The sequence below is a fragment of the Chelonia mydas genome, chromosome 1 (assembly GCF_015237465.2).
Source record: "Chelonia mydas isolate rCheMyd1 chromosome 1, rCheMyd1.pri.v2, whole genome shotgun sequence".
NCBI lineage: Eukaryota > Metazoa > Chordata > Testudines > Cheloniidae > Chelonia > Chelonia mydas.
This window is the reverse complement of record NC_057849.1, coordinates 45,607,081-45,621,436: the sequence shown is the minus strand read 5'-3', so window position 1 is coordinate 45,621,436 and position 14,356 is coordinate 45,607,081. Positions and strand designations below refer to the sequence as shown.

General features: G+C 40.7%; 1 protein-coding gene across 6 annotated transcripts in view; it reads left to right on the top strand.

The window, feature by feature from the left end:
• FLT1 (fms related receptor tyrosine kinase 1) overlaps positions 1–14,356 on the top strand; it is a 137,422-nt gene that overhangs the window by 120,347 nt on the left and 2,719 nt on the right. For all 6 annotated transcript variants that reach the window (XM_043531337.1, XM_043531339.1, XM_043531325.1 and 3 more), the window contains 10 exons: positions 367–455; positions 1,026–1,185; positions 1,561–1,658; positions 2,171–2,293; positions 3,288–3,399; positions 7,075–7,174; positions 8,579–8,684; positions 8,780–8,922; positions 9,687–9,771; positions 10,727–10,818. In XM_043531337.1, coding sequence (XP_043387272.1) covers positions 367–455; positions 1,026–1,185; positions 1,561–1,658; positions 2,171–2,293; positions 3,288–3,399; positions 7,075–7,174; positions 8,579–8,684; positions 8,780–8,922; positions 9,687–9,771; positions 10,727–10,818 — 1,108 coding nt within the window. The remainder of the gene's footprint in view (positions 1–366; positions 456–1,025; positions 1,186–1,560; positions 1,659–2,170; positions 2,294–3,287; positions 3,400–7,074; positions 7,175–8,578; positions 8,685–8,779; positions 8,923–9,686; positions 9,772–10,726; positions 10,819–14,356) is intronic.

The window sequence follows — 14,356 nt, the reverse complement described above, 5'->3', positions numbered from 1 at the left end:
AGGGCCAGCTGTTGGCTTGTTCTGTCAGTGTCCACCCTCAGCTAAAACACGGAGTCAGATTTACCCAAATAACGGCGGGCCCCTTCCCCTTTTTTACACATTCCTTTTGGTCAAAATTTTAATGAGAACCCACATTTTTCCAGCATCCAGGGTTTTGTGTTGGCCCATCCCTAATTTTCAGCACCATTATTTTGTGAAGGTATCTGGAGTCCTTCAGGCATGGAGTCCTCTCCATTAAAATGTATTGATAATTGTTATGCTGGGAGCTAGGGCTAGTTGGGTGCAGGAGAGATTTTCGCTGTTCCTCAGAACTTATTTCTTATATCTTATTTTACGCCACTGAAAATGTTCTTGACTTCTGCTCAGGGCCTCTGATGGTGATTGTTGAATACTGCAAATATGGAAACTTATCAAACTACTTGAAAAGCAAAAGGAATTTTTTCTTCCCCAACAAGGTAAAGAAGCAGATGCTTTGTGTTTCAATGGGTGTCCTCCCTCTCTGCTAGCAAGATCATTCACGCTGAGCGATGGGTGGGTTTAGAGCTTTGGTTTATGGAACAGAAGCATAGGAGAAGCAGCATGACCCCCGATCCCAGTGCTGTCAGGAACATGCAAGAGATGAGGCTAGGAAAGCTTTCAAAGGTTTAAAACTACTTCTTGTAATTCATGAAGAATAGGAACATCAAGAATAAAAGATTGTGGATCCCTTGTGCCTACACAGCACACTCCCTGCAGTGGAATCTGCTGGGGTTTCACTTGGTTTAGTGGATTCTTTCTTTGTCACAACCATGGGGGCCAATAGTGCCAACCTTATTTGTGTTGGTGGACACTTACTTAATTACATGAGTAGACCAATACCAGCCATTCTTGAGACCGTGCTTGCCTATGTGAGCATCACGCCCATAGAGGGAAGAGGAAGATTTTAGTAACAGATCACAGATGAGACCGTTTCATTGGCTGAACTGATTTCATTCATCCAGCTCCTACAACTTTGACACAGTATCTCTTGCCTCCTCTGTTTAAAGGATGCGTTGTTGCAAGTAGAACAGATGAAAGAGAAAAAAGATATTGAGCTGGTGGAAGGTAAAAAACAAAGACTGGCTAGTGTCACCAGCAGCGAGAGCTTAGCAAGCTCCGGATTTCAGGAAGATAAAAGTCTGAGTGATGTGGAGGAGGAAGAGGAGGGTAGGTATTAATTCCTTCCTGTTCCTACACAGTCTGTGATATTTTTACAATGTGCTCTGCATCTCTGAAAATTTTTCTTCATTTATCTCCCTAAACATCCGTGGGAGATGCTCACAGCATCATGTCCAGAAGCTAGAAGTTTTTTAAAAAAGATTATTTACTGGGTTACTAAATCTGACAGGAAAACGTATGACTGTTTCTTCTTGACTCTCTTTATCTTTGGGAAAAACACTGGAGTAACAGAGTATAAAGCAAACACTATTTTGGGTTGTTGGTTGGATGTCCAAGCACTAAGACTAAGAGTGAACTTACAAGGTAACAGCGGCAGTTAGGAAAAATACCTTATTAACTTAGTATGTGTTAAATTGCTTCCAGATTCTGATGACTTTTACAAATGGCCCCTCACTATGGAAGATCTGATTTCTTACAGTTTTCAGGTGGCTAGAGGCATGGAGTTCTTGTCATCCAGAAAGGTCAGTGTTACCCTTTTGGATATTCCTCTCCAGCAGAATCAGACTTAGGAGAGGTGAAATGATGTCTATATTTTAGTGACACCTTTCCTTGGCAGAACTCCCAAAGGAAGGGTGGCTTCCCTCTTGATGTTCTAAATATAAGCATGTGTTTATTCAAGTCTTCATACTATAAACACAGGATTAAGGTGGAAGACTGTGGTTGAAGCTGATTCATTCAGAGAATTTTTTTTCAAGCTATATTAACCACGGAGCACAAACCTGTTTAATGTCTACCTTCGTAATAGGTAACAGATTAAAGGCTCATGACTTTTTGGTCTGGAAAAATGTTTGTTTGTGAAGAACTGCCCATTGTTTACAGTAACTTCATATAAACTTTTGTCAACTTCCTTAAGAAAATATTAATTTGATCTTTCGAATAATAATATTTTTTAAAAAAGGAAACGGAAAGATTCAGGAAATTTGTGGGTAGGATTAAAGAAATGCAGTTTGATTGTTCAACTGTTTTATTATAGTGTATTCATCGTGATCTGGCAGCCAGAAATGTCCTTTTATCTGAGAACAATGTAGTGAAGATCTGTGATTTTGGCCTTGCAAGAGATATTTATAAGAATCCCGATTATGTGAGAAAAGGAGATGTAAGTCAACATTCGGTTTGTTTGTCCAGTTGTTCATAACGTATCATTTTAAACTTTCATTAAAATGGTCTGTAAATGTTTATATTCCCTGCACTTAAAAGGGTCTGAAAGCTATCATAGATTCTATGTGAAGATGAGCAATCCAGATGTGTTGTATATACAGTGACCATTTGCATCCTTAAAAACAATGCTCGGAAATGCTGACCGTTTCACAGCTCTGGTCTTTTAATAGTTTACATGTTGGCATTTGTTTCTTGGCTAGCCTGGCCAAGTAAGCCAGTCAAAGTGAGCTGCTTCCTTGAAAGCAATCATTTATGCCAAAAGGGGTCCGTGTCCCTGAGTGTACATGCACAGGGCCAAATTCCGCTCTTAGTGACATTGGGGTAGATTTAACATAACTGCACTGAAGTTGATGGAGTTGCACTAGGAGTAAGTTTGGCCTCCCACTTGTAAAATCAGGCTGAGCTAGCATGAGTCTGTCTCCTGGGCTGGGAGGCTTGCTCCCAGTGAAACCTATGCAGGCAAACTGCGCCTGTGCATATTGAAGTGAATGGAACTTGGTGTGGGTTCTGAAATCCACCCATGTGGTTCTCTTGGCAGAATCAAGACTTATCTTAACCTACCTTCCAGGAGTTAATGTTTATAAATTGCTTTAAAGACTTAGAGTACTAAATGGGCACCAAGAATTATTGTTTGAATAACTGAAAATGTCTCCCTATTAAAATGTAATAGGCTTCTCAGTTTACATTTTTTTACACCACATAGAGTAGATGGAAAATTCATTTAATTTTAAATAGAAAAAAAAATTACCCGGCAAAATAGAGAATAAAATGTTCTGGTTGATTGAGTGCTCATTGTATTCTTGGTGTCTGTAAAACAATACAATAAAATCCTGCTCCGATGATAACTATTTACATGGATACATATTTTTATGTCATCTCTGGTTGAATTTTGTATCCACTGAAAATTATCTGGCTTGTTCATTTTGTTACAGGCACGACTTCCCCTCAAGTGGATGGCTCCAGAATCCATATTTGATAAGATCTACAATACGAAAAGTGATGTGTGGTCTTATGGGGTATTGCTGTGGGAAATATTTTCCTTGGGTAGGTTTAAATGTATATTATGGAAATCAGAGAATTAACAGTTAGGGTCTAATCTATAGCCCATTTAAATCAGTGGAAGAATGCCCACTGACTTCAGCTGACTTTGGCTCAGTCCTTTGATCCTAGGTACATATGATCTATGTTGTGTGTGTAGCTGTTTGTTCAATTTCATGGAGAACCACATGAGACCAATGAATAGCCATAGGTGGCCAAGATAGCTGCACAAGGAGTATTTTAGCTATCTAAAACCCAAAAGTGATACATACAGGAAATGGAAGGAGGGGCATGTCACTAAGGAAGCATTCATGGGAATAGTACAAGTGTGTAGGAACAAAATCAGGAAAGCCCAGGCAAGGAATGAATTGCAACTGGCAAGGAATGTCAGAGACAACATGAAGGGGCTCTACAGATGTCAGACCACAAAGAAGGATCAGGGATGGTATGGGTCTGCTCCTCAGTAGAAAAGGTGAACTGGTAATGGAAGGTGATAAGAAGCTGCAGTTGCTCAATGCCTACTTTGCTTCAGTCTTCACACAAAAAATAACATGTGACTGGATGACTAGTGAAGTTATCATAGACAATGAAGGGGAAGGGATGCAGAACAGGATAAGTAAAGAACATGTCAGAGATCTTCTGACCAATTTGAGTGAATACAAGTCAGCAGGGCCTGATGCAATTCACCCCAGGGTGGTGAAGGAATTAACTGAAGAAATCTCAGAGCCACTGGCAATAATATTTGCAAACTCATGGAAGACTGGAGAAGGGCTAACATAGTTCCCATCTTTAAAAGGGGGAAATGGAGGAGCCAGGGAAGTATAGACCAGTCAGCCTGACTTTGATACCTGGGAAGCTACTAGAGCAATGTATAAAACATTCAATTTGCAAATACCTGGAGGATGAAGGGGTGATCACTAGCAGCCAGCCTGGATTTACCAAGAACAAATCATGCCAAACCAGCTTGATTTCCTTCTTTGACAAGGTAACTAGTTTGGTGGATAGGGGGAATGCAGTGGACATGACATACCTGGACTTCAGGAAGGCTTTTGACATAGTCCCACATTACATTCGCATAAGCAGGTTGGAGAAATGTGGGCTCAGTAGAACTACCATTAGGTGAATTCATAATTGGTTAAAGAACCGCAAAACAGAGTAATTATTAATGGACATGTCAGATTGGAAGGAGGTCTCAAGTGGGGTTCCACAGGTTCTCTTCTGGGTCCAGTGTTCTTTAACATCTGTATTAATGACCTGAATGTAGGAATAGAGAGCATAGAGTCAAATTTGCAGATGACACAAAGCTAGGGGGGTTGCAAACACTTTGAGGATACAGCTAAAATTCAGAGGGATCTTGGTAAATTAGAGAACTGAGCTATAGACAACAAAATGAAATTCAACAAAAACAAAGGTAAGGTGCTACTCTTAGGGAAGAAAAACCAAATGCACAAACACAGAATGGGAGATAACTGGAGGGCAGCAACACTGCTGAGAAGGATCTGGGAGTTGTGGTGGATCACAACCTCAACATGAGTCTCCAATGCGATGCTGTTGCAAAAAAAGCAAATGCAGTTTTGGGTTGCATTAACAGAGGCATAGCATGCAAGTCATGGCAGCTGATAGTACCCCTCTACCCAGCACTGGTTAGGCTCAGCTAGAGTACTGTTACAAATTACAACTAGATAACCGAAGTATTTGAACAGTTTCTCCTTTATTTACCCTCCAAGACCATGGCTCAGAATTCCCCTATAGGTATGTCTATGGCATGAGTGGCAGCGAGTCTTAGAACCTGGGTCTACAGACTTGGGCTCACGGGATTCCAGCTACCAGCCTAAAAATAGCTGTGTAGACGCTGTGGCTTGGTCTGGAGCCCACTCCCACTCCCTAGGTTTCAGATCCTGAGTTCCAGACCAAACCCGCAATGTCTCCCCAGCTATTTGTCGTGCCGTAACCCAAGCCCTGCAAAGCCAAGTCCGGTGAGCTGGGCTCCGAGACTCACTGTCGGTCACTGCGAAGACATGCCCTATAAGATCTATTGATAGTTGATCCATTGAGGTGAACGCAGCCTGACTAGTTTCAGGTGCTTTGTTTGAAAGGGAAACACAGACTCCCAGACGGAGGGCTTGACAGGAAAGTAAAATCAATGTTTGAACATTTCATTCTAATATGTAAATACCCTTGGGTCTGTGCGTATAAGGCAAGCAGGATTTGACCCTCAGTGTAGCTCTTAGGGCCCAGTCTTGTAGCCTTTTCTCCAAGAGAATGGTTACGCTGAATTCTGAGACTGTGCATGCAAGTGACCTCTGCAGCGCTGAGCCTTTGCTGTGCACATAATATTCCTGTAGGACTAATATTCCTGATCCTACTGAAGTCATTGGGAGTGTGTAATTGACTTCACTGAGTCTAGGATTTGGCTCTATATGATTTAGAATCCCCTAATTGGTTTCAACTTTTCCTTTGAGAGCAAATAAAAACCTAGTCAAAACCAAAAATGCCCCAATAAACAGAACCTCTTTAATTTCGCTGTGTTGAGATGTGCTTAAAATGACACCTTCTATTTCCACTCTTTGAAAAATCTACCAGCCACAATTATCCTTCAGCAACACAATGCCAGCACTTCACCGTTCACAGCTGCTTCCTACTTACACTCATCACTGGCAGGCACAGACGAATAAACATTGAAACAGACGCTGTGGAACAAACTAGAGCACAGAATTTGAAATAAAAACCCTGTGCGGGGCAATTTTTTTTAAGTGAAAACTGCAGGCTATAGAATCAATACTGAAAGGGAAACAATGACATTCAGAAGAGAAGAATCTTAATTGGGTCCAGCAGAGAGACTGACACAACAGTGGAGGAAACAGTCCCAGGCTGTCCCTCATGCGATCATTGACTAGTTTGAATACACGTTGTTGGCAGTGCTGCTGTGTCTGGTGGTTTTATGGCAATGTTTGGTGTTTCTTTCAAAGCCCCAGCTCCTGGTCTCAAGTAATTATTTGAGAACCTCGGCTTTCATTTTTTTAAACTAAGTTTCAGAGTCTTCTTGGTTGTGGAGAAAAGCTTGAATGACCTGAGTGCACCCTAAATGCTCTCAGAAGGCAAAGAACACAAATGTTGCTATGTTTTTAGGAAAAAAATCACGATTGATAAACCAATGTCATGATTTTTTAGGCATGACTTATGCTGTGTGAACAGTTGGAGTTGGTGAGACTGTGTCTATTAGAGTTTTTAGGGCAGTATTTGTATGTATTGAGGAATCTAACCGTTCTTAGGTATGAAGAAAAGATAAATCGCATTTCCTTTTATTGGGTATCTATTTTAAAACTGAATTGCTCTTGTTTTCTTTAAATCCAGCCAAGTGCTGCTAATACTCATGGACCTAATCCTGCAAGATATTTACACCCAGAGCCTCAAAGATATTTAGCCTTGTCACTTCCATTGGTGTCAACAGCTTGGAACATGGATTTCAATGGCAGTGAAGAGTCTAAAATATCTTTGAGGATCTGGGCCTAAATGCCTGTAACTTGGGTTGGCATCCATGGAAGTTGAAGGCGCTTGGTGTCTTACAGGATCAGGGCCCTTGACTATGCGTTCAGTGGTATAACACTAGAACTATACATGTATAGACAATTACTCAACCTACCTCGGTCCAAGTACTGATTTGTACACTGTTACCTTTAGGTGCTTCTCCTTACCCAGGGGTGCAAATAGATGAGGACTTCTGCAGCAGATTAAAAGAAGGCACAAGGATGCGGGCCCCAGAATATGCAACATCAGAAATGTGAGTTTACTTTTCCTATATGCAGAGCCATGCAAATCCATGGATATCCACTTTATATCCATCCAAGTTTGATAATTATTAACATATCTACTTGAGAAACACCATATAAGTGCCAAGTATTATCATTTTATTAACTTGGGCAGTAACAGTTCAAGTATCCCCCCTGCTATTCAGCTGCTGTGGACTCAACCCTTTTCTGGAGACCACCTCTAACAGTAAGGGAAGGTGAAAGGGTCTCCAGGCCTTTTTAGTCCTTGGCCTCTCTGCAGTTTTCAACCGTTCTGCCAACTGTGCAGACAATTCATTAGGAATTGGACTAAAAGTGATGACTCATTTTACATAGGCCACCAAATTGGTCATCAAATGATAACAACTTTCAGTCTCTGCCTCCCTGGCTAGATGACCTAGAGATAAAAGGCTCCATACACTGTTACTAATCACCTGAGCCTTTCAGAGCCCTGATTTCATCTCAGGTAAAGATGAGAAGTGCTTTCAACAGATACAATTGACATTTAGACAATAAAGTCCTATCAGAGCATTTGGCCTATGTAATCTTTAAACAAATGCTCTGCACTTGTATTATTCATTCATCGGATACAAGTCACACCATACTCAGCCTTTTTTAAAAAAAAAACACAAAAAACTTTGATCATGTCAGTTCTGAATGAATCACAGAAATCAGAATCCACTTTCATTCTGCACGTCTGTCATTTGGGCCTCCCTCTGCAAAAGGAAATAGACTGAAGGTTTTTATGGTGCCTTGTCCGCAACCCACGTCCTGAGATCATCAACAGGACTCTAAATAGCAACACTTACAAAAAATGGCAGAAGGTGGAGTAAAAGGATACACACTAGACTTAATCCTCTCTGGAAGTGTAACCTACTGGCTAATTTTATTATCCTACTGACACTTAAGAACTTTTTTGTTGTTTCAAATATTTTATTGCAGGAAGGAAAACTAGACTTGACCAATACAAGGAAGTGAGACATTCATATGAGTCATCTTACGGTGCCTTCCATTACCAGATAATAAATGCTCTATACCATGGTTTAAAGCTGTGCTAGGAATAAAAAAATATCTTTTAGGAGCTGTTGGTTAAGTTATCCTCTGATTGCAACCTTCTCGGGTTGCTTTTCAAGACCCATCAGTGCCCCCAAGGAGGAGTCTGTTTCTGAAGATTGGCTCTTTTCTTTTCAATAACAGTCCCTGGTAATGCCGGACATCTTCCTTGTTAAAATGCAGAAATCCTTCTGGCTTTTCCAGATTAAAGCATTATGAAGAACAATAATTAAATCCAGTGACATGACACTACCATAAAAAACCTGGAGCTGTTTGATATGCACCAGTGAGGAACATATCGTGTGTTACCACAAAATGTGCTCATTTTGTTTTTATTTTCCCAGCTATCAAATCATGTTAGACTGTTGGCATGGGAACCCCAATGAAAGACCGAGATTTTCTGAACTGGTGGAAAGGTTAGGGGACCTGCTTCAAGCAAATGTACAACAGGTACAGAACTAAATGGCATCAACATATTACTGTATATACACTAGCTATACCCTGGACTGTCTTTATTGTAATTAAATATATTTTTGGGTTTTTAGGATGGCAAAGACTATATCCCTTTGAATACTATATTTACAGCAGATAGCAGATTTGCATACTCAAGTCCCACCTCAGTCAACTCTCATTTGAGTGAAGATATTTCAGTTCCAAAATCAAACTGTGAAACCACTGAAAATGTTGGGTAAGAGAAAAAGTACCAAGAGGTTTTTCTTTATATTAACTATGCAGAGGAAATTTCTCCTCAGGCATGGTTTGGATTAGGATGAGAAAACCATTAAAAACCACCCTGAACTTTCTGTCCTCTCCATCATCTGACTCAAAACTTTACTTTTTTAAAAAAAAGATCACCCTTAATTTCTCTCTTCCTCCGTGGATTCCAAAATGGCATCTGGTCCTTCCCTGCCTTTCCATGAATCTCACACTACCTCTGTATAACCCTCCAATTAGTGCCCCCACTACATTCCTTCCCATCACCACCTGCCACTGATTTGAAATTCTACCTGCTCTGGTGTGTGCAGTGCATTCTGGGGGAGATAACCCACACATTATCAGTTGTGGATGCGGCCCAGCAGAGGCTACTCAAGCTTCTGAGCTCGGTACTACATCTTCAAAGCTAAAGGAGTGATATATGGGCAAGGTCATGCAGAGAAGTATCTACTGGTAGACTGTGGGGAGGGGAGAGATGATAAAAGACCTGGTGAAGAGGGAAAAGGGGAAGCCTTCCCACATGGCCACTGAATCACAAGTTAATGAGGGTTTACATAGAATGGGTTTTGTATGTAAACCATTTAGCCATCAAACAAGTTAATACATTTTAAAATATTAAAATGAAAGAACAGTCCCTATTTATGCTTTTTATGCAAAACTCATTTTATTGCATAGCTGCTGAGGTTTCCTAGAAAAAACTTCTTGATGATATCTGTCTTCTGCTTGTTTGTTGAATAGATACATAAACACCTTCAAAATGAAGCCACCCCAGAGGGTAAATACCTTTGAAGAGCTTTCATCCAAGGATATCTTTGTATTTGATGTAAGTGATACTCAGCCCAAGTACAATGGACAATTTGTTTTTTATTCATATATTTACATTTAATTTTTTTAAAGGGGCATTTAATTTGTCTGTGTGTCTGTGCAGTGCAGCATTATCTGCTCTTAGAAGTTAGGTTGTTTATAAACAATATTGTAATAGGCGAAAAGCTGAAGAAAGCAAAATGAAGAGCATCAAGAATTGGCCAGTATGGACCACACATTTCCATAACATGGTCTGCCACCACCTTCTCCTTTGATATGAAGGTGTAGTCAACAGAGACTAGAGAATCTGGTGCCCTGTGTCCCATCTTCATCTGAGCAGCCTGAGCATGCAGAGTGGGATTTCTAGTTTTGTGGTTGCACTTCTGTATCAGTAAAGAAGAGAGCAACTGAATTCTACTCCATTTTAGGCAGGCTTGCTAGGAACCTAGTGAGCTGACAATGAGTCCCTCTATGAGGCAAAGTTTGCCTCTCCCTCCCTAAATTATTAGGCCTTGTGGAGTTGTAGAGAGGGAGATGAGAGATGGGAGCAGGGTGAATGAAGGGTACTTATTTGAATCAAACCAAACCTTTGAAATGTTTAGGGGATGGACTGAGGTTCAGCTCCACACTCAGGTTTGCCATATCAGTTCCCCCATTCCTGCTGCTGCTGTCCCATGGGCTGATCACAGGGGTGGCTAACCCAACACACCATGTTGGATTGCTATTATAGAAACAGAGCTGGACACTTCATAGGTGTTTTTGTTTAAAATGTTGGAGCCATGTTAGTTTCATGTGTTCATTATAGCCACACAATGGGTACCCATTTTCAAAAGTAAAATAGGCACTCAGAAGCCCAGGTCTCATGGAAAATCAACACCTAAGTTGCTTTTGAAAATTTGACCCAAAAAGAATGTGATTCTTTTAAAAATAACTTGTTTTCATTAAATGCCTAATAGGGTTTTAATCTTTTTCAGGATTATCAGGCAGACAGTGGGATGGTGCTGGCTTCAGAAGAACTGAAACGCTTTACTTGGACAGAGAGCAAACAAAAGCAGATGCTTTTGGGGTCTGTGTTTCATGCCTCTTTCTTGTCCTTTACACACACACACACACACACACACACACACACACACACACAAAATCAAAGAGAGTCTTGCATATTTTTGTGCTGAATCACACTTGACAGAACAGTCTGACACTCTGTAAATCATTTTGCTGGTGATCATGCTGTGTGACTGATTTATTTATTCAGTACCGGGGACCGGATCATCCAGGAACCTAACAGTAAATGAAAGTCAAACAAATTACAAAAGTCACCTAGATACATTTGCACTGCCCTCATGTACTAGTTCTACACCTGAGGGACCAGGTGACCCAGGTCACTAATCTCGAACTGTGGTGGATGGCTGCAGGAAACAAATTCCAAAGATGAGGGCCTTTTGCTGACAAAGACTTGCTGTTGGTCCTAGAAGTTCTCAGCAGGCACCAAATGCACCCAGCAGATATTCGTCTAACAATGCTTGTTTTTGCCCTTCTCTTACATGAATCAGCTAAGCATAACCCATTTAAGAGCCATAGGCTCAGGATGCTCAAGTGGCAACTTTACAATAGATGGATGTGAGGGCCTCATTTCTCTTCCTGCTTTTAAGCACTTTAATATATTGGCCACCTTCCTCTGCCTAATTCCTGACAGCTGCCTGAGAGGGGAACAAGGGCTGTCTATTAAATGTACTGTACTAACATGACTTAGCTCTAGACGAGGAATGTTTATTTTCTCAGTTACGGTAGGTGGTTCTCAGTTCCAGGGCGGTTATAAGACTGAAAGTCTCAGACTGGTTTCAATTCCCAGGTTAAGGCCAGTTCACAGTATGGAGGCTGTGCTGACCCGAGTGATCATTCATTTTGTGCTGACAATAAGTTACAGCCATCATGCCATCTTGATTGTGCTGGACTGGTCACACTGAAGACTGTGGCGTATGGTATGGGGGATCTGAGCAACCACAGATGATAAAGTTCTTGGTCAAGATCTAAAATGATTTGCTTATAGGAAAATTTCAGTGATTAGCTATATTACTTTAGCTGAGTGTGTGTGTATGTGTGCGTGCGGGTCTACATACACACAGAATACTGATGATGTAGTGGAAAGGTTCTATTGGCAAGAATTTGAAATGGAAGAATCACTTATGAGTGCTAAAGCCAAGGGCTATGCAGGTCATTCTAATAAAGTGGCCATAAAATCTTAATAACTGAATCAATCCCTCATATGTTCTGCCCGTGGACACGTGTTACAGATTTTTAAAGAAAAATTTAAGGCACTCATTTTGAGATGATTTCTTGAATCCTTTCAGTTGAAAAGCCATGTATAACAATACATATGGACTGTGCAAGGCTCAGTAGAACAAAATGGCTCTAAAAATGACCTAAAATAGCTTTTCTTTAAACAAACATGCCATTTTTAAAGTCTGATATCTTGTGACATTCCAGGGCTAGCAGCAAGTGCTACTTGTCTCTGTGAAGCCTAGAAATCTCCCTTCTTTAATGGCATAAAGCTCTTGTTTCTAAGACTATGATTGGTGCAAGGCTACATATTGTTCTTCAGGACAGTGTCATTTTGCAAAAAAGTTACAGTTGCAGAAGAGAAGAGAACGTCTTGGTGGCAAACTGACTTTTTAGAAATGGTGGCTGTTCGGAGAATGTGAGAATAAGTCCTAAAGGGAGCTAAATTAGTTAGCAGAGAACAGGTGAGGTTGTCAAAACCGTATGATAAAAGCAATCTGTAACAGTGTTATGCTGGAAGATGTTAGTAGCTGCTATCAAGCGGATCTTCAATATGTAAACAATCACAGACCTGATTAAAGCTGACGGATGTGCTAAACCCCCTTTCCTTCATGCTAAATGGAAGGAACAGTTAAATGCCACTTTATGTAGTGATAGCTGGAAACAATAGGAGGTTACTCCACAAGGCACTGGGCCACATGGTGAACCCTGAGCAGGGCAAGCCATGTGATCTGAGGGGTTTCCTTAGGTCTGGTGGTAAATACAGGAGCTAGAGGATTGGTTGCAGGGTGTGCTTGAGAGGCAGAAAATGAGGGGAAAGCCAGCAGACAGCAAGAAGCAAGAGAAATGGTCAAAAGCATGGCCCTGAGAAGGCGCAGCGAGACAGAGCTCCATGGAGATGGAACTGATCAGAGGGGGAAGACTTGGAGATAAGGAAAGTACCTGCTGTTTGATTGGTGTTTCCTACTTTGTTCAGGAAATAGGACTTTGTGTACAGTCTTTGTAAATAAATAGGATTGCATCAAAGGAATATTTGATTCCATCATCAGTTCCATCACAACTCTGCAAGGCCTCAAATATTGGCTAACCACTCAGGTCAAAAGGGGAAACTATAGTGTCACAGTACACTGGTCATATTGTGCTGAAGGTCTTGGACTCATAAGTGCAGTAACAAAGAAAAAATTGAGTCCACTAGAGATATAGAAAAATTAATTATTTTGATTTAAGACTTCCAAGGACACATGGTCATTTAGATCACAAGATTCTACTACCAGCTTCAGAATAATGCCTTTATAAATGCCCCCCTAAGAAGTTGGAAACCTTCTAATTGAAATCATTTAACTGGGATTCTCTAGCTCTGAAGACTAGAGCAAGCTAAAATTCCAAGCCAGAGAAAGCAGCTCACCTAAAGCAAGCTTCTAAGCTAAAATAAACTTTGAGCCATATTAAACTCCTAAATTGGAATAAGCTCCTCAAAGCTATAACAGAGATTTTTACTGAATTAAGCCTCCCAAACTAGCATGTCCCTCAGAACCAAAACAGGCCCTTCCCTAGGCAAAAACCCCAGTATAGCCCCAGCTACTCAAGATAGGCAAACACTTCCTCCCTAGACTAATCTCCCAGAATGGAGTGAATGCCTCATCTCTGAAGGAAGATTTATAGTTCCTTAGCCCCGCCCCCTAACAGGTTCTGGCCAATTAGCCCTCTTCACCTGACTCAAAATGGTGTCTCAGCACCAACAGACAGAATTTTCTGACTACCTTTTCCTCAGGTAAAAATAGCTAGGGCTTTATTGCTTATAGTAAAGGTAGTTAGTTGGGGGAGCTTAGTCTTGGCAGGGGTTTGTTTCAGCCCTCAGGGGCTATTTAGCTGAGGAGTTTAATGAAATTCATAAATGTATGATAGCTTAGAAGTTACCAATGCTTATGATTTTATGGTAAGTCTTGTAATATTTGATGCTTTTCCTAATGCCCTGGATCATACAGACATGCTGGAATATTTGCCGCCTTCTTCTTCTTCTTCTTCTTCTTTTTTTTTTTTTTTTTTTTTTTAAGGTAAATAATCCTCATGGCTGTAGGAAGAAAATACTTTAAAATTTGACTCTTAAAGGTGTAAAAGCCAGAAAAAGAACTTCCTTTAGAAGTTTAGGGGCATCAGATAGTAGAGGTTCCATAGCCCCTTGGGAACATGTCCCTTGGAAAACATATGTCCTATGGCTCAAAATGTAAGAATTTGTAGAATCCAACAGGAGCTGTTGCCCCTCAGCTCCCCAAATAAGAAATACCTTGTGCTACATATAGAGGTTTTGGTGCTTCATTTTTCTTTCA